This window comes from Meleagris gallopavo, chromosome 23, assembly GCF_905368555.1.
Source record: "Meleagris gallopavo chromosome 23, MGAL_WU_HG_1.1, whole genome shotgun sequence".
In the NCBI taxonomy this organism is placed as follows: domain Eukaryota; kingdom Metazoa; phylum Chordata; class Aves; order Galliformes; family Phasianidae; genus Meleagris; species Meleagris gallopavo.
Genome location: NC_139426.1, coordinates 1,997,135 through 2,017,831, shown reverse-complemented (window position 1 = coordinate 2,017,831; position 20,697 = coordinate 1,997,135). Strand labels below are relative to the sequence as shown.

The window sequence follows — 20,697 nt, the reverse complement described above, 5'->3', positions numbered from 1 at the left end:
CCTACAGTGTTAAGGCAAGAGAGAAGTGGACAAACCAGGGAGAAGTACAAACAGCTAAGGGTTAGAAGAAGCCGACAGCACATTCAGAGCAATAAAGAGCTAAAACAGAAGGCTAAATTAAATGAGACCATAACCAGTGTATATATCCAGCACAAAAAGGAGCTGTTCAGCATAACTAGAACTAAAAAGAACAGCAATAAGTACAATGACTTCCGCTACTCTTGAGCAATCTCTGTAATTGAGCACAGATGCTGGGTCTGATTTTTACCTCTGACAGCCAGGACAAACAGAAATCCTTTAAACAACGATGATCTGAACCCAGATGGCAAGCGATCAGCCTTATCCACAGCTGGAGTACTTACACCATCCATCCCCATCCCCATCCCCACGCCACTTATTTCCCAGAACTTTACTACACTTATGTTGACTTCAGTCACCATCAGATTGGGTTAGACTCAGCCAAGGAGTGCAACTGCAATCATGACACACATACACACACAAAGACTACAGCGATGACACAGATCCTGTTTCTGAAGGAAGCCAGGCAAACAAACAAAGACTTACCGACTAGCCCAAAAGCCAGCACGCTCCTGACATCTGACGTTGTTTTATTTCCCTGTGTAGAACTTCAAAGATTTCTTTCCCAGATAGACATCCCACCCTATTTTATTATTTTTATTAAGTTCTGGTATTGACCTAAGTGAAAAAACTTTCTCTACCCCCATTCCACCACCGTGGCAGACAGCAAATCCAAACGTCATTTAGACACCAATAATCACCTTCTCTTCTGGCTTCCCGCTCCTTACGCCTTTCTTCAGCTCTCCTCTCACGCTCTTTTTGCTCCCTTTGTTCTTTCTGCTGCTCTCTGATTTTTCTCTCTCGTTCTCTCTCAAGTTGCTCCAGACGATCTCTAGAAAATAATTGGTTATTTTTTGTTAAGCTGCAGTTCAGTACAAACTTAACTTACAAAGTAGAAGAGAACTGTTTTTCTGTAGCCAAGTACAGGGCAATTCGATTTTATTGCCAAGAATGATGTACCTCTCCCTCCTGGAATGCTCCCTCGCCATTTCTCTCCGTTTCTGCCTTTCCCACTCACGTCGGGCCTTATCCTGCTCTTCTCTATGCCTCTTCCTACGCTCGTGTTCCCGTTCTTTCTCCTTCACTCTGGCATGTTTCCCTGAACAGGCGAAAATGAATTTTGGAGAGTTACCATTCAAAATATTTTGCACTCCTATTTTCAAAAAAGCAGCAAGGACAACACCTATGACAGCATATTCCTATGCTCTCCATTCTTTCCTTGATGGAAACATCCTGATCTGAAAGGGCATTAAATAAGTAATTGTAAGAGCTCACACAAACGCTTGTATTAAATCAGAAAGAAGATTGCAAGTAACAGGAAGACGAAGTGGATGTTTCTAGACTTTGTGCTCCCTTAGTTACATGGAAGTGGTATTTGTTCTTTTCCATTCAGCTACAAATACCACAGCTCGTCTCCCTGACACTATGAGGCTGCAATGAAGCATCACAGAGTTGCAAGAGTAAAAGCAAACTCTGTGTCCCTGTCCCAGAATGGCTGCTGTCCTCTCAAGCACAGACATGCATCTATCACTCTTAAAAGGGCACTGGACACAATTAAAGAGAAAAAAAAAAGAAAGCAAATTTCACTTATTTTATCATATCCATCTGATATGTTTTCTCTGGTCTGCAATTCTATTTCCTCTCTGTCTGGTGCCCATACAGTGCAACCTTGGGAAGCTACCAGGAGTGTGAACAAGGTGTAACACCACCTTCTGCTGAATGACTGCGGTGTCTCCGTTTCTCTTTCCTCTTCTCATCTTTTCTATGATGGGTTTTTTCTTTCCGTGACATTTGCTGTGGTGGTTTTATAGCCAAGGAATCATCTTCTTCTCCTCTACAATAAAGACACAAACTGATAAGCTCAGGGAGGTTAAAAGCACCGGCCTCTTCTCCCAGGCAACAAACAGGACCAGAGGAGGTTTAGGTTAGACATAAGGAAGAACTTTTTCTCTCAGAGAGTGGTCAGGTGCTGGAATGGCTGCACAGGAAGGTGGTGGAGTCGCCGTCCCTGGCAGTGTTCAAGAGGCGTCTGGATGAGGAGCTGCGAGATCTGGTTTAGTTTGTGGTAGCAGTGGTGATGGGAGGATGGTTGGACTAGATGATCTTACAGGTTGTTTCCAACCTTGTGATTCTATGATTTAACAGATTGACCACTACTTTCTCTTTTATCCCTTTTGAAAAAAAACAATACTCATTCTCCTATTTTCCACAATACCCCTGAACTAAAGCATTAAGATCATGCTACAAAGATCACCCAGTCGTGCTTTAGTGGTATCTTAACCAAAATATTATGTTACTGTGGAGTGGCCAAAACTGGCACAGAATGCACTGCTATGCCTGAACCAAGAGCCGCCCGGCACCTGACACAGCCAGGAGGGCACATCAAACACCTCAGAAAGTTCTGCTTTCCCCTGTAGTGCTTCAGAGCACTCAGCTCAGGGTTTTTAACTCCCGAAGTGCACTCAGGGAGCTTCACACCGCGGGCAGTACCTGTCCTCCATGGAGTCCTCCCTGCGGTACGGCGAATTGCGGATCGTGATCTCCATGCGGTGATCTCTCAGCTCCCCCTCTTCAAGAGAATCCCGCTTTGAATCCCTATCATCCGACTGGGACAGGAACACACAAAGGGCAGGTAAACCAAACCACGCTCATTCAGGCACGGCAGCACTGAGCAGCGCCGCCCCAGCCGGACACTCACGTTTTTCATGCGCTTTATCTCTGCTTTCTCCTCTTGCTCCTTCCTTCGTTTCTTTTCCTGAAGGATTTCATCCAAGGTTTTCACTTTCCAAGAATCCTTTTCATCACCCATTGGAGTTCCAAAAACCATTAAAAAAAAAAAAGAAAAAAAAAAAAAGCTCTGGAAAAAAAAATAAATAAAGGAAAAAAAAAGAAAGGAAAAAAAAAAAGAAACAAAACGAGACGTTACGGAAACGCGGCGCTTCCTGCTTTAATCAACGCGCCGCACCAACCCCTCCCCCGCACACGGATCGCACACGGATCCCCCCGCAGCGCCCCGTCCGGCCCCGCCTCAACCCGACGCCCGCGGCCCCGCACCGCCGCCCGGCCCCGGCCTCCCCCCGCCCCGCCCCGCGCCCCGCCGGCCCGCTCACCGCCGCCGCGACCGGACACCGACGGGCAGCGTCGCACGAAGCGTCACTTCCGCCGCCGGCTGATGACGTCACGCGCACGGCGCGGCGGAGCGGAGCCGTTCCCGGCGGTCGCCGTGCGGATCCCCGCCCCGTCGCCGGCAGCCGTACGGCGCGGCCTTAACGGCGTATGGAAGAGCGGCAACCACAGCGAGCCGTTTTATTGTTCGTTTCCGATGCGTGAGTGCAGAGCTGAAGGCTGTCACGGCGCGGTGCCGGCAGCTGGAGCCCGACCCGCTGAGTTCAGGACTCAACCGCGACCGGAGCTCGCGAGACGCGTTAGGAGCGCTGTGTCGGGATACCGCATCGTCCGTCCTTTTCGCCGGGAGAGGCGTTGTTTTAGCAGCGTTAACCTCCTTCTGTCAGCCGGTGCTGCCGGCTGGACATAAGAAGCGAAGCTCTGCCACGTTGTGCTCTGCTTCCCAAAGTGAAGTTTGCTCAGTGCTGAAATAACGCCAGCCTCGGAGGGCTGTGTGTCAAACCTGCAGGAATCCCAATTATTAGCAGTGCCGTGTTAATGAGGTATTCAGGCACTGTGTGATGTGCCAGGGCAGAGCTGCACGTCCATCCAACAAAGCAATGCCACTGGGTTGGGAGTGTGGGTGCCCTCCCACTGCGTGGATGGTGCCTTGTTCCTGAAAGGATGAAGTTTGCACTGTTTCCAACGAGGGAGGAGAGTTAGAGAGCTGGTTTTGAAGTTTCACATGCTCAGGGCCTGCTTCTTAACCCAGGCAGCCCCAAAGTGCTGTGCAAAGCAGTCTGCTCCTTTTGGAGGATGGGTGGGGAGTTATGGGCTCTCATACAGGTGCTTCTGGTGAGAAATTTTCCAGGACTTCCAATGCAAAAAGCATTTAAAGGGCAGACAGCTCAGGCATAAGGAATGCTCAGCATGGAACAGAGTGGTCCTTGGTGGTTCAATAGGAGGAAATGCTAACAAGAACGGCTGGAAGAAGAGCCAGGTTTGCCCAGTCTGGTAAAAATAGAGACCAAAGGGTCTGCACTGAAAAGTAGATGAGGAAAGCACAGTGCAAACAACCCCAGCTGTCACACTGCCACAACAGGTGGGGCTCCAGCTGCTGCTAATAACCACGGGCACCTGGCAGGAGTTACAGTTCCAAAGTCCTTCCCAGCTGTGTGGCTCCACAGATGTTCTCCATTAATAGGAAATGCAAAGTTTGCCAGCTTCCAGAGACAAAGCTGTGGTGGTGGAGGGCACTGCACGAAGGCTGGCAGACGACCAGAAAGCCATTCCATCTCAGCCCTCCCACAAGAGTAAAAACATGCTGCAAAACAGTGTTTTCTGCCAAATACACAGATTCTTGAAAAGCATAAAGAAAAACCTGAAAAACAGATCTCCATTTCACAGACCACAGCTTTTTTTTTTTTTTTTTTGCAAGCAATATGAGCAGTGACAACGCACCAAAAAAAACACACAACAGAACAGACATCACACAATGATGAAAAATGGACATTTCCCTTCTGCTCAAAGCAAACATCTACAGCCAGGGATGAACCTGAGCTGCTGCTCAAACTGAACCTGGGCCAGGCTCCCCCACAGCCTGCCCTGGGGACACGTTTGCCTTCCACAGGAACTCAAGCTTCTGGAATACCTCACATGGGAAGCGTGAGCAGGAGCTGAAATGTCCTAAGAACTCCCCATGCAACTTCCTATTAGAAATTGTATTTTACCCTAAAGAACACTTAAATCCAGGCTTTTAACACCAAACTACACTCTTTCAAAACAGGAAATTATTAAAAATCAGCTCACTTTGTTAATTTTGTTATCAAAAAGCCCCCGTGATGGGTTCTGTAGGTCCACGTGCTCGATTTGCAAAAACGAATGAATAAAATTTCAGGTTTCCTTAAAGGGAAGGCAAGAAGTTGGCTTTTAACCTCTGGTCAGCCATGAAATGTAACTTTTCCAAAAAAGGAAGAATTCTCAGATTAGCCTCAGCTCGTGGTCCCCTTCCAGCTTGGTCAGATACCCCCAAGATTCCTTAAATAACTGGAAATGTCAGAAATATTTTGTACATAGGGTAATAACCCTGAGTTTCTGAAAGGCAGTATTTTTGTTGCAGTCCTACAAACAATGCTACAAAATAAAAGCTCACTTCCTCATTAAAAAATACATAACAAAATGCAGGAAATTCAGGTATTAAAATGGTTTCTGATAGAAATACAGATATCCTGACTTATCACACCAAAATCACAGATTTTGGTGATAATCTGCAAGCAACTGCAAATATGTACTTCAGCACTGTTTACACAGTGCAACTGTCTATGCACTTGCATTTCAATACTGTAAATACATAACCAGGATGAAATATTTCCCTTTTGAGTTTCAGCAAAAAAAAAAAAAAAAAGACTATCTACTGCTTGTTTTGTAGTTGGAAATAGTGGCTCATTGTGCTTTGAGACATGGACTCATGTCTGTAGTTTACTTCAACGAGGGCTTTACTAAAATAAGCCATTTGCTGAGACATGAGCTGGGGGAAGGGAGGGGCTCCTTCTTCCAGCTCTGCAACACAAACAGATACTAGAGGATGCAGCATACAGTAACTAACACTTTGAAATTTCATTCCACTGCAAAAAAGCCAAATACAGTGACGGGCCAAAGTTTTCACATTGTTTTCCTGGGCAAGGAGGAAGTAATAATTTTCCTACAAGACACCAAAGTTCTTTCTCTAACATAGGCTTGTGTGGTTTTTTTGCAGTCAAGAGATCAAAAAGCCCACATTCACCACATTAAATAACACCAGGCCCTCTGCTATTTCAGTTTCTCAGAAAATCAAGGCTTCCTGGGTTCTTGTCATCATTCTCTCTCTGCTTCGAGTCCCAGGCCTGACTTGCTGTGAACCTCAAAGGAACCACATCAGCATCAACAGTTGCAGAAACAATCACTTCTGGGAAGAGTCCCTTTGAGCTGCACTATGTTGTAAGAATAAGTGGCCGTATCAATCATATGGTTTCAAATCCTTGGCAATCAGTGGCTCAGTATCTTCAGCTGTACTTGGTGCAGGCTGTGGGGCTGCAGCTGCCAGGCTGTGTATAGTTTCTTGCTGATGCTGCTTTGCCTTGTTATAAAGTAGAACTCCCACCGTCACTAGAACAGTCCCAATGGCTGAGAGGCTTGTGATTTTGTTACCAAACACAATAATACTTAGCCAGATTGACAGTGCGTGCTTCACAGTACTGGCAACACTGGAAAGGAATTTCAGAAGTTAAGGCCAAAGAAAGCTCTCCCGTTTAAGGAGGTTTAGGAACACACAATCATGCCTTCATTTAGGGGGATCTCTCTTTTGCTAGCTTTTTAAATACCAATCAGATTCCACTTTTCCTAGTTCAGCTAATCCTGTAGCCACAAGTGCTTGTCTACTTGTACTGATATCTTCAAAGACATTTTAATTTAGACTTCGTAAGTCACCTCAGAGTTTGGTTTCTTTGTTCTTTTTAAGCATGCAGAACAGCATTAGCAATTCATTTTTATCTAAAACAGACACTCAGACAATATCAACAGAACACCACAACGTAACTGCCATTTCTGAGTGTGCTGTTACTGTTCAGGTTACAGAGTATTCATCACTGCACCAGAATTGTGCAGGAGCCTAACCAAGCTGCCCATAACTGACAGCAAAGGAGGAGCCATCTTCAAAAGACACAAGAATTGCAGAAAGTGTAGCTTGTCATGCTTGCACCATGCTTCAGAAACAGTTGTACAGAGCTGATTGATCATTTTCTGTCTGCAATTAGCTATATTTAGGTATTGCCTTATTATCACCAAAGCAAATGTCAGCACCTGTTCCACAGCTTCAACAGCACGTGCCAAATGCTGCTCTTCTCACACTATGAGCAAGCACTCCAAAAGCTTTCCATGATGTGGATGTGAAAAAATTTGTTCTAACATTTCATACATCTGTGCATTTACTTATTTCTTTGCATAGTACTCTTACTACTTAGTTTCTAAGCAGAGTAAGAAAAAAACAAAACATAGGCACTCCTGGCACGGAAATAAAGTTTTACCTGAAAGTCACAGGAGAAATTTTTCCCATCAGGGCATAGGCTGTAACACTTTGAAGGTGGAACAAGACTCCGTCTATTAAGAGAAGTACAACTACATCTTGGTTGTAGGTAAAACTCCTTCCACTTTTCCCAATCACTGGAACATCCTAAATGCAAAATAGAGGCTCTTAAGAGTTTAGCTTATAACCAAGTCTAAAAACCAACCTAGCCATTATTATTATAACCAGATAGTAGTTTTACATTTAAATATCAGCATAACAAGATCTGAAACATAAAGGACATTCATGTCCTCCAAATTTTCCCCCCAGAAGATGAAGAAACACTCTCTTATCTGACTGCATTCAGACTGAGTGACATCTTTTCAAACACTGACGCATGGCAATGAAATGTCAGAATGCACATTAGACTTCAGCACAGTTTTGCTTTCAGAGAGTTTGTACTCCTGCATGCCACATGAATATTGGCAAAAAGTCAGCAAATTCTTAAGATTTGTAGTTCAAGTCTTTAACTAAAATTTTAAATGCATTTATGTAAACAGACAAAATAATTTCTCTCTAAAACTCTGAAATAAACTCAGGCTTTCTGGGTCAGCTGCCATCTCACATCTCTGCTAAGCTATTGCTTTTAGCATTTCTCCAGCTCGTGCAAACAAAAGACAAAGCTCTGGTGATGAAGCGATTCAAGTAAAATGGGGCAAATTAAAAGCAAAGCTCACAAGTAAAACATAAATTTGCATTAGCAAATTCAAATTACCATGAAAAATATCCAAGCTGGAATAAGCATAACCACTGCAGCAGCGCTTGTATAGAACTGAAGCTCTGGGGCCCTACAAAAAGACAAACAAAAATGGTTAAAGAGCTCCTTATTTCACAGAGCTGAAGAAAGCTGCATCAGATTTACATAAAAACCTCATCATGGGATTAATAGACATCAAGAAAGTGCTAACAAAAAGGCATCTACCAAGCTTTGCAGACAACAAACTCAGCAATCTCTTGCATTCTGTGTTGGCCAAGACAAACTGAAGATAAAAGGCCAAAGTTTTCAAGACCCAAACCAGCTGTAAAATCCTGCAGGAAAATTCTCATTTACTGAGGTGATGAAGTTCACAGCAGCTTAGTCCAATATAATCACAAACTCATGGTTTTCTTATGCAGCCTAAGGTCAATCCATAATCCAACCTGAAATGTTTAAAATACTTACGAAAATCTGTATTTATCTCCACTGAGTAATTTTTTGGAAAAGACATTCTGCAAACTGGTAAAGAAACAAAAACACAATGTTTAAGCAAACTCACAGCAAAAAGGAATCCATGATCACTTGACTTAGTTTACTGTGTATGGAAATAGCAAAATAAAAAACTTTTTATTTTCCTAGTTCCAAAGACAGAAATAACTACAAGCAATGACTTCATTCAATCTATAAGAAAAATAACTCCTTTATTCCGCACACAGAACAGCTGCTATGACTTACCAGTCCATTATATTAGTAGATAAAGCTGCCGAGAAACCTAGAATGTTGAAGCTGATTTCAGTAGCTGTACACAAAGCTAGCCCACCCATAACTGGAATGAGAGAGAGATTAACCAGCAATCCTGTGAATGAAAAGAAACAACAAATTAACCCGAGTTCAATTACTATACTCCTAATGCCATATGTGAGATAATACAGCTTTAAGTTTTAGTTTCACCACAACTTCTTTATTTCAAAGGAAAAATAATTTGATCAGATCTACTGTTCTACCAGAATGATTCTTCCAGCTGCCTGAAACTGTCTGCCATACTTCAGTGACATCTCCCTGCCCGCAGCCCAACAAGTGACAGTCTTACACAAACCAAATATTTTTAAAAGGAAATTTAAATACTGAAGTACTCACCAGTGTATTCCCCCAGTATCATCCGAGACATGATAACAGTAAAAATAGGTGCAGAGCTTTTAACTGTCTCTGCAAATGAAACTGCCACATTTTTCAAGCTGACGAGCCCTAAGACCACTGTTGCAAATCTGAAATTGAAAAACACAAGAAATTAAGCAGAAGATAAAACAAGGCTTTAACAGCTACACTCTATGAAAGCAAGAAAGAGAAGGAAGAGAGCACAAGAACAGTGCTTCCGACCAGAAAAATGCAATGAGCCAATAGGATAGAACTCTAATTAAAGGTTTACCTCATCAGTCCAACAAACAGCATTATCATGATGAAATTGGGTGGGTAAGAGATGCGCGTTTTGTGCTGGTACAAGCAGCATGGAACAAACATTTTTATACAACCAATAAAGGTGGTTGAAAGCATTTGAACAGCACCTAAAGAGATGGGAAAAAATATCAGCGATGATGGGAACGCCACATATTAAGCAGCACGAGAGAATTTTGTAAACAAACTGGTCTGTAGTGACACTAGACTTGATGAATTCTCACAACAGCTCTTTCCTTTTACATTTACCAGCAAGGCAGCAGAATAAATCAAATAACTCAGTCCACAGATAAAATGCTTTTTTGTTTTCTTATTAAAACAAGGAAAAATAAGCCCAGTGACTAACAGATGTCACAGAGGGCAGCTTCTGCATTTTTACATAAAAATTGTTAATCAAACAAGTTAATCAGCACTAGAGACTATCAACAACTGACTCAATTTTATTATATTTTTTCAAGAGCCCACACTGCCCTCTGGTACAGAAAAGTGAATGTTTAACTACATTTTTTGTTCTCAAAATACTCTTACAGCTCCTGTCTTCCACCATGTGGATGGACGAGAGGAGGGAAGGGCAGGCTGTGATCACACACGCAGGTTCTCAGCCCCGAGATCCACCCCCACATCTCCTAACTTGGTCCTTCTGAGGGAGCAAATTGTTCAGCTAAAGGGAACTTTACATGCAAGGATCTGATATAATCAAATATTTTACTGGAATTGAAACATAAAAAAAAAAGCAGGGTTACCTAGCATGCTGGGCTCTCCTTCCAATAAGGAAAGGATGTATTTGTTAAGAAAAAGAGTGCAAAAGCTGAAGAAAAACCACAAAGTGAGGTAGATGAGAGCATGAGAGTTCCAGATGCCCAAGTCTGACTCGATGACCGTGGTCTCTGTGATAGTTATTTTCAGCACATTCTCTTCTGGCACACTATCACTCCTAGCAATTACAAATTTTTCACTCCTGTTAGCAAAGAGCGAACCCAAATTAAATAGTGATTTTCCCTTTGGCTTTTCTTCAAGGAGAGGAGGATTAGGTTCCTCCGGCGTCTCAGCACTTGTCACAGTCGACATACTGGCACAACAAAACTATCTGTCCTTAACACAAAGCAACACTGACTTCGTAGGGAACAGTACGTGGAGGGAAGAAAAATATCATGTGATTAATCTTTCATCTCCAGTGGTCTCCAAAAGTGTATTTGGTCCTCCAAATAACATCCTGTATGAAAATCAACTTTAGATGCTTCTTCATGTGGTCTACTCCATTTTTTTTTCCTACCTAGGAATGAAAAAAAAAAAAAAGGAAAGAAAACAAAAGATAGCAGTGCACATCAATCTCAATACTACAAAAATACCACATTCATTCTGAAAGATAAAAAAGACCTCACTATCCTCTCTTTCAGAATGCATTTTGTACTGCTAACATGACAGTGACCTTTACTTTTCTCAAGTTAAACAACCTTTGGCATCATAATGCTAACAATGCCCAAAGAAAGAAAGAGAACCTGAGAAGCTTAACTGCATTATTAAAACATATGATCAGAATTAAGTGCTTTCTAATTTGCAGACTGTTTTATGAGTTTTTTGTGGTTTATTGCAAAAGCAATCAGAATTAATCAGATGATTATAAAATGATGAGTCATCATATCCTGCTTTACACTGAAGTTTTCCATTCCTAGTGCAAGCTATTTCTCTTACTACAGCCACACAGGAAACATTTCCACCCCATCACCTTGTCCCTTTCCATTTTAGGAGGAAATCATGCCAACATGACATTGAGGTCCAACACTTCTGCACACTTGTTCTCAACCATATATTCACGTTTACCCCACGTAAAACAAAACCAGCCCACGTGAAAAAATACGCTCTAAGTGGTTTCATTCCAACAACCTCATCTTTGATTTCTCCTCTTTCAAGCTTTTATGAGAAACAAACAACACAAAAGTTACTATTTTGGTTAATTACCAAAACTTTGCTAATTTTTTTTCTTCTATTTACATTGCTCAATTAAAAACAAAACAATTAAGCCCAACAAAACCCCCACTTGCGCAGCATCACATCATCATATTTAACATCACCAATTCCACTAGTGGTAGGAAGCAGAACAGCAATAAGAAGAACAAAACCACACCTCTGAATTACTGACCTGCTGTCTTACATCAGCTGGAAAGCTTTAAGTTGGCTGAAAGAGTTCTCCATCTGGAAGTAATTCAATCCTCCTCCCATAAGAGCAACCAGCAGCTGATGTTTACCAACAGATGAAAACGTGGCAGTAGCTGGTAGACTGTTTCTGTTGGATTACACACAACATGGAATCTTCCAGCTCACAAGAATGAACAGCATGCAGTGCATTTTAAACTCTTCCTTTTATCTTCTCCCATTTTAGACTACATTACCAATGAGAAGAAAAAAAAAGTGTTGTACTAAAGGTGAAAAAATTGGGAGCATAAGCTTTGAGAGTCAAATTTTGACTGATGAGTAGCAGCTAATTGTTTAATACAGCCCAAATCTTCCCTTAGAACTGAAAGACTAAAATTATTTAAAGATAACACATACAGTGACAAGGCAAAATGCAGTAATGCAAGGAAATATAACATAATGAGAGGAAATACGACCTTTTTCTTTTTTTAAAGTTACACATACTATGCTTGGACACAATTTATTGCAAACATAAAAGATAACATTTCCAGCACCACAGATGCTGGTGTGGCACACAGCCACGTGTTTGGATACAGAACTCCTTGGTGGTGCAGCTGACCTCAGTGCAGGTACCTGTTAGTCAGAAGCTCTGGCTGTGCTGTCAGCAGTGGAGCACGTTCTGCCCATAGCCGTTACACGTCACCCAGCAGCTCCTGATAGCGTTCGTTGGACGGGCAGAGCCTGGGGCTTCAGCATGACCAGCATCTGGCAGAAAGACAAAACGTTAGGAAGGAGGAGGGGGAAGAACCGCGGCTTTGTCTGTGCATAAAGATGGATGTCTTCTTTCGGTGGTAAGCACAAAAAACGCGAGGAGCAGGAACGCTAGAAGCGGTCACTTGTGAAACCGAGCTTAGTCGGGCAGCGAAGGGAGGCCGGGATGCAGACACGCCCACGTGCCCATGGCAGCTCAGCATCCGAGCGAGCAGCCAACGTTTTTTCACTGAACGACAACAAAGCGCAAAGATGCGTACAGACCGCAAACACCCCCTCAGTGCTACTAACGTCTCTCGCACAAAAAAACGCTCAAAACCAGCCTAACGTTTTCCCGCACACCGGCGGCACTCCGCCCGCCCCTCGCGACCCCCGCGGCCGCCCCTCGCAGGCAGCAGTAGCAGCCGCCTCCCTTCTCCCTGCCGCCCGCCCTTATCTCGGAGGGCTGGAAATGAAAGCGAAGGAGGCTGCGCTGACAGCCCGCCGTACCGAGCCGCCCTCCCGCGTGCGGCACAGCCCGGGCGGCCGCCGCCCAAAGCTGCGGGCGGGAGCGGGCCGAGGGGCGGCCCCGCGCAGAGCCCGCCGGCCAGCCGTGCCCAGCCGCCCCCGCCGTGCGGGAAGTGACGTCCCGCCGCCCCGGAAGGGCGGGCGCTGCCCGGCGCGGCTCTGCCGCCGCAGCTATGTAGCTGCCGTTAGCGGAGGGCGGCGCGGCCGGCATGGAGCCCGCCGAGGAGAGGTAGCGGTGCGGCCCGGGGGGCGGCGCGGCTGCGGTTGCGCCCCGCCGTGACGCCGCTTTGCTTCTCTCTCCCTACAGCGGCCCCGCGCTGCCCAACCTCACCCCGCGGCACCGGGAGCTCGTCCCCACGCCCTGCGGCCCCGTGAGTAGCCGGGCGGTCCCTCGCGGTCGGGTCCTTCCCGCAGGAGAAGCTCGGCCTGCGGTCGCGGTGTTAATTGCAGTCGTTCTGTCGGACCGAGGCGCCCAAGGGCACCCGCGGTTCCTCCGCGTGTGGTTTCGCTGGAGCTCGTTCCTCGGCTGCTTTTCATACCTGCTGCCGTGTGTTTATGGCTGCAGAGCAAGCCCGGTGCTAAACAAGCACTGCCCCCAATGACTGAAGGCCAGCCTCGCTCCAAAGCAAGCAGCGCTTTCTCAATTACTTCCAGTTACTTGGTTTTGCTTAAATTAAACCGTGTTTTCAATGCAGCGTGTGGAAAGACTTTGCGTATAAGGATGTTTTGTACAGCAGCAACGTGACTAATTAAGATGGTAGCGCAGTAACAGTGCTGTAGCTGACCTCTGCCTCCAGGTGACTCTCCAGGGCCGTGTGCCGCTGCCAAGGGAAATCTAAGCCGTTCTGAGCGTGGTGCCATTCACCGCCAGTTCATCTCTCTCCAGGACTTAGGCTGCACAGAAAAAAACATCTCATTCAAATCTTTTGTATGCTTTCAAGTGTGACTGTTTCTCTATGATCTTCTAAAAGTAACAATCTTACTGCAGGTCCCCAGGAGGTTACTTGCTGAACATTACTGCTTTGATAGGTTTATATCCTGGTATTGCCAGACTTGATTCTAGGAGGTGAAGTTAGAGTGCTGTGAGAAAAGCAGAATACAGTTTGTAGGGATGAACCCAAAAAAATCGAGGCTGAGGTCACTTATCAGATGAAGTTGGAGTTCTCCCTCCCTCAGCACTTTTGCAGTTTCATTTCTATTGTAAAATGTTTCTCTTCCCCTTTTCCAGGGAAACCCTGCCCTGGTTGTCCATCAGCTCATTTGCTTCAATGCATTTCTTAGGGACAGCAAACAGGTCAAACAGCATCACAAGTTTAAACATTCTCTTCCTTTACAGATCAAGCCTTGTTCAGAGCTGTCATTTCCTGTGAAGATCTACTTCTGCGTGACCATCCTGTCTCTGCTCAGTGTTATAGGGCTGACCATAGAGACGCTCGTACGACAGACTGAGGAAGATTTCACCATTTCCCTTATACAGTTAGTTGGAGTTGGTAAGAAACATACCCACTGTGCTTTAAGACAGAGCAGTGCCAAAGAGTAACTAAGGAATGCAATGAGCACAGAGGGAGAATTGCACACCTGCCACAAACCTCTGGTTTAGGTCAGCACAAACAGTCCACTAGAAAGTTATTTCCAAGAGGTTGGATTTAATTTGTTAAACCTTCACTTCTTGAAAACAAAGGGATGTCCTTTATTTGTCTCAGAAATGTTCCTGTGCCATCTCTGCAAACAGTAGTCAGGAAAATGTTTGTTTCCAAATTATTTGTACAGACTTCTGTTTTAGCAGCTGAACTTATAAAACAAGGAAATACTGTCTGACATCTTTCGGGTCTTCCTGAGGTCATAAGCACACAAAAAAAACCAAATCACATGATCCATTCTTTGATTTGCTGACCATTTTCGTCTCAGTTACTTTCATAATAGCAGAAAAGGAAGTAAACTTAACTTAAAGTTTGTTTACAGCAACTGAAGTTATTATGTTACTTTGAAAACTTTTATGACCCACGTCCCAGGCTAACAAAGCTGCATTATCTGATGTGCTGAGTCCAGGAAGTACAACTCTGGGAAAACAGAAAAAAACTGTTACTTTGTCTATGGTAAGAATGAGCTAATGTTTGCAGGAGTGACCTAGATAGGAACAGCCTGTGTTTGTGCAAGGAAAGCCTCTTCCTTATGTGTGTGGTCGTTGCAGAATAGAATACTAAGGTATGTAGCTTGATGTATTTCATAAATACATCACCTCAGAACTTTCCTGAATCAGTTCCTTTCTGGACTATAGGTAGTTGTTTTAAACCCTGTGCAGTGGGTCAGAGCCATGAAAACAATTCTGTGGAGGTATGTGTGTGAGCAGTACCTTCCTTACTAGTCACTGGAATTACTGAAGGATTATGTAATTTCAGTTCTTTAATAAAATAATGTTACTTAATTTCATTTGAATATACTATTCAACAGTATAGTTCTAACCCAGTAAAAGATACCACAGCTGCTGGTTAGTTTGGATAGTTGCTGTTTTTAAACCATTATTTCAGAAGTGATTTAAAAGTCCAGTGAATTATTTCATTCTTTGTATGCTGCACACAGGAGAGAGTACTCACAGCATCTGAAGGATCGGATGCAGGCTCCTTTTTGAGAATGAAGATATGCTTTTGATTAAGGAATCTAAGTTGCACAATCTTGATAATTCCACTTTGTCATCAGGATCAAGTGTACTGAAAAATAGCACCACTCTGTGCTCACCTGCTAACTGACTTTTCCTTCTCCTTTCCAGTATTCTGTGTGTACTATGTCACTAGAGGAATCCTGCAGGAGAACCGCCAGGAGCTCATTGTCTTTGTTCTTTCCATCCTGCTAGTGATGTTTCGATCCATTATCAATTTCACAGTTCTTCCTGCTGAGCAAAAGCCAAAACTCCTGGTTAGTCTCCTGGTTTTAATGAACTTTGCTTTACTCTAAATCTTGGATGTAAAAATCTTAGAAAGGCAAGGCACCTGTGCTAAGAGCACTGAAAAGAGAAAATCAGGCCAAATTATTCCTACCACTGAATAACAAAATATACATCTCCAAAATGACAGTTCTGTTCCTCTGTGCAGTTCTATGGGTTTGTTTATGCAAGTACCTGAAAGTAACATCAATATCAAATAACATAACTTACACAGAATTACTGCAGAATGTGTTGCCATCAGTTTACTTACCCTGCATCAGATTTTCACCTATAAAATAACTGGCCCAAAGTCACATAAATCCGACTGAATGGAACTGGAATGTCAGGTCTGTATGCAAGGATGCAGCCACTAGCAACTCATAACATCCACAAATGCAACACTGTGTTTCTAAGAGTGATAACCTGATGCAAGGAAACAAAAAGACAGTGTTAAGGCAGGTACTGCCCATCCAGATTATTTGTTTATCTTCCATAACAAAATGTAAAGAAGGAATGTACTGTGTACTAACTTTAGTAATTAAACTTTCCCCTGCCGTGCTTCTCTAGAAGTCCTTCCTCTTCGTGTTTGCATACTTATCACAAATGTGAGGAGATTCCTTCTTCCCTGTCATCTAAAAAATATTTTTTGGTGGAAGGGATTACAGTCAAGATAGGAAGATTACAGCAACACAGAATTTTCCTGTTCAACTGCTGATAATTGTATAATTATACAATTAGTTAAACATCTACAGCAAACAGAGTTGACAGTCAATAAGGAACAGGCATTAGAGATGCAAATTACTTTGAGGTACGTGTCCTAGCTTTCAGTTTATATATTAAACAAGAATAAACGAGTAAACCAGCAAAATCTAGTCTAGAAGATGCACTGTTAAGGAGATTTTAGTAAAAGTAACTGATTACTCTTCTGCTTATAACAGTAACTTTTCTGCTTCCTGAGCCAGAATAATGCTTATTAGTTTAAACATTTTCATATCAATATAACTATGAAGGACATTTTACCACTTCAGCTGTCTTTAATGTTGAGGGTAACGTAGGCCAAAATAACTAATGTGAGTTCACACTTAGTACCAAGCGCTTGCATCAAATCAAGCTATGCTTTTTGCCACTTAACAGTGTGCAAACTGTCATGTTTAACTGCTACTTATTTTAAATGCTATTAATAGGTAGTTCAGTTCTTCTTACCCTTTTATTCCTTCATTTCCAGTTAGAAGATTTAAAGATAGAAACTATCACTGTTTCAGCATGACCAGTCACATGCTTATTTCTCTTTCTCATCAGGCCCGCTTCATTCTCATCCTCTTGGTTGGCTCCTTTGATGTCATCTGTGCCATCATCCTTATTCAGAGTCAAAGCATGATGGCCTTTCGAGTGGGTGGTGCTCTAGAAAGCCTACAGTCACAATACTTCATGCTGAATCTCTGTTTTTCCATGCTGACCTTTGATCTTCAGGCACAGGTATAGAACTCTTCCTCCAGATTCCATTTTTTCATCCTGTTGAGAATATCTTAGAATTACAGCTAGCTGAACTGAACTGAGAACTTCCTAAAGCAATTCTGTCTGTATCATACCAGCTAGGTAAGATTAGCCTGATAATGGTAATTTTCCAGGTGTTTTTTGGTGTCAAGCATTTTGGTGAGATATACAGTCTCACGCTAAAAATTTTAGCAAATCTTTGTCTCTTCTCTTTCAGCTCTGCTTGTGTATTCTGCTGATAAGCCTCCACGAGATCACTCTTCTACATAACATCATTTCAGCAACAGGGATTCTCTGGGCTTGCCTGAAAGTGACCGTTAGCATCATCGCGGTAAGTGTGAAGCTAACAGCTATGCTATCAAGGATAATTACCTTCTGAATCTAGAAGTTCCTGCCCTCGAGCAGTAATCACAAGCTAGGAAGTCACAACTGTCCCTTTCTGCATAATATTGCTAAGTGGAAGGGATCTAGAATGGATCCCAATAGAAAACGAGAACACCAGCAATAGCAAGGTTTAGTATAGATCTGTGTCTGTCCCCTGAGTGTGAAGGTGAACCACCTCAAGCTATCATTACTCCTTTTTTAGGGACATAGTTTTATTTTCAGTCCTTGACATCTGTGGAACTACAGACAGGAGGACAGTATCTTCAATATTTCTACCTCTATGACAAGGTTAAGTGGAACTGTCAACTGTCCTCCAAATTACTGTGAAGATGGATATACAGACACAGACTGCACAGAACTCAGATCCTTGGGAACCACACCAAAAAAAGGAGTGGTCCTTTATTGGAGCAACTTCTTTAAAGACGAATGAGAATTTTCAGTTTAATGTAAGGATTTGTACATATCTGGTCTTATTTTACAGATTTTAAAAGAATTGAAGCCTCTAGTGTGGATTTTTCTGTGTCAGAACGTACCTGAAGTCGTTTTTCTCATCTACCTGCTTTACACGGTAATCCACCAGACTGACTTGCTTGATAATGGGGAACAAGGCTGGAAGCCTCTGCTTTGTTACTGGATCCTTGGGTGCAAAACATGGTGTCTCTTTCCTGAGCATACACCTTCATTGCAGTTCATTTTAGAATCGATGAGAGCAGCAGCCATGTCCAGCATCTTTGGAATGTACTTTCCAGACAGGAATCATGTCAAGTTGCTCCTAAACTAGTTAGTTAAAGGGAGAGGCTATGGAACTCACTGCAGCTGGCAGAGTATCTGGAATGATTAGAGAAAGATGAAAAGAAAATCTTCCAACACAAGGTACATAGTTCTTCTGAAATGTTTCTTCTTCCTCACAATAAGTCTCAAGTGGTACCACTGTTTGACCAGCTGCAGGGTCTGAAGTCATATTTTAAAGAATATCTTACACAATATCCCAGATGCTGATCTTCATGTAGGCAAAACAGGAGACACTGTAAGCCCATCAAAGCTCAGTCTTGAGCATTTTTTGGCACTATAATAACGATAAAGCACTTATCACTGGAGCAGCCCAACAACTCCCATAGCATGTGGGAAAAGAGGCAAGGAAGAAGAAAGGATAAAGCTGATTAATCATCACGGGAAGGGCCCAAATGCTATTAGCAGCCAGTACTTTGTTTCTCATACTTCACTTCCAGACACTGACAAAAGTCCATTGGCTGCAATCCTTGTGGTTTTATTAAAGGTTCTTCCAATTATCTACAGACCTCTTTGATTTGGAAAAGCACAAAAGGACCACACACTGACTTTGGTGGTTACATTTGTATTGCAGTTAGGAATGAAAACACAGATAAGAATAACGTAGCAATTTGAAAATAGCAACATCTAAGACTGCCTAGCAATTGAGGGCACTGGTATACATAGTAAAACTCCTCTCTATCAGATAAAGCTATAATACAGTCACTTATCACATTACTTCTTCCAGAAACTTAGAGATTGATTGTATTTTATGGGTTCCAGGGTTTTGATTGTTGTGTCTTTATTTTCCTACAGGTGATAAAAGAGTGGGGCAGAGGGAATTCTTACACTCTAGAGGCTGCTTTCATTACTGGCTCTTGCATTTCTGTTGCAATAAAATCTGTTTTGTTTTGGGCATTGATTCACGTCTACCGTGGCTTTGGGCAAGGACTAAGAGAAAGAAGTAAGTACTCAAAAAGGCTAACTTAACTAAGAAGTCTGTGGCCTGTTGGACTCACAATGAAGTAGAGAGCTTGCCAAGCCAGGAAAACAGTTAGGAATAGTCACGATAAAAGGCAGGTCTTTATTGCCATCAGCAGCTTGGATCAAATAAGTGTGATATCTCCTTGAAGAAAATTGATATCTGTTAAATCCATACAAGAACTGCTGCCATCCAGAAAAACAGATCTGTGTGGAAAAAGTCTCCTCTATACAAAATAGATGCAATTCTTCTTTATCATGCTGTGTAAGTGTCTAAAATAAGAGGGATAAAGGGACCTAGCTAGCCACCAGTCTGAGATTACCTGTATCTTATGAAAGAAGGACATAAATGTTGATAGGCATTGTTTTTGACTGATCTACCTCTTCCTTTCTTCCCAGTGTTTTCTTCCTATGGAAGGATCGAATCCTGAGCATCCCCTTTGCATCCTAACTGCAGCTCTTACAGAGTGAAAGCATAGCTGAGAAGTTCTGATCAAGTGCATGCATTTGGAATGTTAGATAATGGCTCTGTTTCACAAAGACAGAAGAATTTGCTTTGAAAAGTGACTTCACATTTCTTAGCTTGTTTTGTGCTATGGGATTACAGCAGTGCAGCTGGTAACGGCTTATAAAGCAAAGTATGCTCATGAAAACAAGAGTAATCCTCTCACACTCAGTGGGTTCTGCTGACAGGACATTGCAGCTTTCACTCACGTTCCTGATGTTGCTTTGAACTGTGGGAGGTTCACAACACACATGTGAGTGGGGCACATCATTAATATAAATGCTCATTTTGTTGATGCTCCAACATAAGATAATTTGCACGCCAGTCTTTACTTACTGAGGCTAGAAGTGGAGTGCCCTGCCTCCATTTCTCAACTCAGACCTGTCACTGAGCAGAGGTGCTAAGAGCTCCACAGTACATGCTTTCTGTTCTGCAGTTCATGTATGACTTCCGTGAGCTGTTTAGACAACAGCTGTATTCTTTGATATCCACTGTGTCTGTGTGATTGCTTATCCCCAACATAATAGCTAGAGCTCTTGTCCCTGCTCTGACTTAAGAATACTTCATAATGTTTTTTTAAATCTCAGCTCCACATGAAATCTACACAAGGTCATTTCATGCCCTCCAGCGTATCTAACCAGTGTGCCATTTCACACACAAAGGTGACTGTTGAAATAAGTCTCTACTCTTGCAATTTAAAAAGTTTGGTATTTTACTGATTGGAACCTTTAGCTACTGGTTATGTATTTTTTAATAAAGTTTAAACACAGTTTGGGCATGGGTTATTTTTTCTTAAATTAATG

General features: G+C 42.9%; 3 protein-coding genes across 16 annotated transcripts in view; 1 reads left to right on the top strand and 2 right to left on the bottom strand.

Moving 5' to 3' along the window:
• CDK11B (cyclin dependent kinase 11B) overlaps nucleotides 1-3,343 on the bottom strand; it is a 30,352-nt gene extending 27,009 nt beyond the window's left edge. For 6 of the 12 annotated variants that reach the window (XR_004161921.2, XM_085242500.1, XM_031556658.2 and 3 more), the window contains exons 1-5: nucleotides 2,777-3,097; nucleotides 2,569-2,684; nucleotides 1,788-1,912; nucleotides 1,039-1,177; nucleotides 780-910 (exon numbers count right to left, since the gene is read on the bottom strand). Coding sequence is in view for 11 of the 12 variants with exons in the window: in XM_085242500.1 (XP_085098626.1) it covers nucleotides 780-910; nucleotides 1,039-1,177; nucleotides 1,788-1,912; nucleotides 2,569-2,684; nucleotides 2,777-2,905 (640 nt within the window). In the remaining variant the exon portion in view is untranslated. Of the gene's footprint in view, nucleotides 1-779; nucleotides 911-1,038; nucleotides 1,178-1,787; nucleotides 1,913-2,568; nucleotides 2,685-2,776; nucleotides 3,099-3,188 lie in introns of those variants that run through there. The other 6 variants (XM_010722813.4, XM_085242505.1, XM_085242503.1 and 3 more) reach the window with 3 other exon arrangements.
• A 1,336-nt stretch (nucleotides 3,344-4,679) lies between these two features.
• On the bottom strand, nucleotides 4,680-12,965 carry SLC35E2B (solute carrier family 35 member E2B). 2 transcript variants are annotated; one of them, XM_010722815.4, is made up of 11 exons: nucleotides 12,825-12,965; nucleotides 12,198-12,329; nucleotides 11,572-11,812; nucleotides 10,175-10,704; nucleotides 9,406-9,541; nucleotides 9,117-9,244; nucleotides 8,715-8,835; nucleotides 8,445-8,498; nucleotides 7,998-8,070; nucleotides 7,245-7,390; nucleotides 4,680-6,425 (listed from the first exon to the last, which is right to left on the bottom strand). In XM_010722815.4, exons 4-11 carry the CDS (start codon nucleotides 10,497-10,499, stop codon nucleotides 6,179-6,181), a joined length of 1,230 nt encoding a protein of 409 aa, XP_010721117.1. In that variant the 5' UTR covers nucleotides 10,500-10,704; nucleotides 11,572-11,812; nucleotides 12,198-12,329; nucleotides 12,825-12,965; the 3' UTR covers nucleotides 4,680-6,178. The 2 variants fall into 2 exon arrangements, with proteins under 2 accessions (XP_010721117.1, XP_085098641.1); XM_085242515.1 differs by lacking the exon at nucleotides 8,445-8,498.
• On the top strand, nucleotides 12,935-20,666 carry LOC100550667 (uncharacterized). Of its 2 annotated transcripts, XM_085242519.1 has the most exons (9): nucleotides 12,935-13,071; nucleotides 13,150-13,213; nucleotides 14,179-14,332; nucleotides 15,610-15,755; nucleotides 17,062-17,238; nucleotides 17,474-17,587; nucleotides 18,122-18,208; nucleotides 19,225-19,372; nucleotides 19,789-20,666. In XM_085242519.1, exons 1-9 carry the CDS (start codon nucleotides 13,052-13,054, stop codon nucleotides 19,818-19,820), a joined length of 942 nt encoding a protein of 313 aa, XP_085098645.1. In that variant the 5' UTR covers nucleotides 12,935-13,051; the 3' UTR covers nucleotides 19,821-20,666. The 2 variants fall into 2 exon arrangements, with proteins under 2 accessions (XP_085098645.1, XP_085098646.1); XM_085242520.1 differs by lacking the exon at nucleotides 17,062-17,238.
• The last annotated feature ends 31 nt before the right edge of the window (nucleotides 20,667-20,697 follow it).

Bases quoted from the DNA above. Each gene is read 5' to 3' on its own strand.
- SLC35E2B (XM_010722815.4), bottom strand. From the start codon at position 10,499: ATGTCGACTGTGACAAGTGCTGAGACGCCGGAGGAACCTAATCCTCCT. The intron at 9,542-10,174 runs GTAACCCTGCTT...CCATCTCTTTAG, and splicing joins AGGAGAGCCCAGCATGCTAG to GTGCTGTTCAAATGCTTTCA. The intron at 8,499-8,714 runs GTAAGTCATAGC...TTTCTTTACCAG, and splicing joins TCTACTAATATAATGGACTG to TTTGCAGAATGTCTTTTCCA.
- LOC100550667 (XM_085242519.1), top strand. From the start codon at position 13,052: ATGGAGCCCGCCGAGGAGAG. The intron at 14,333-15,609 runs GTAAGAAACATA...TCTCCTTTCCAG, and splicing joins TATACAGTTAGTTGGAGTTG to TATTCTGTGTGTACTATGTC. The intron at 15,756-17,061 runs GTTAGTCTCCTG...CTTTCTCATCAG, and splicing joins AGCAAAAGCCAAAACTCCTG to GCCCGCTTCATTCTCATCCT.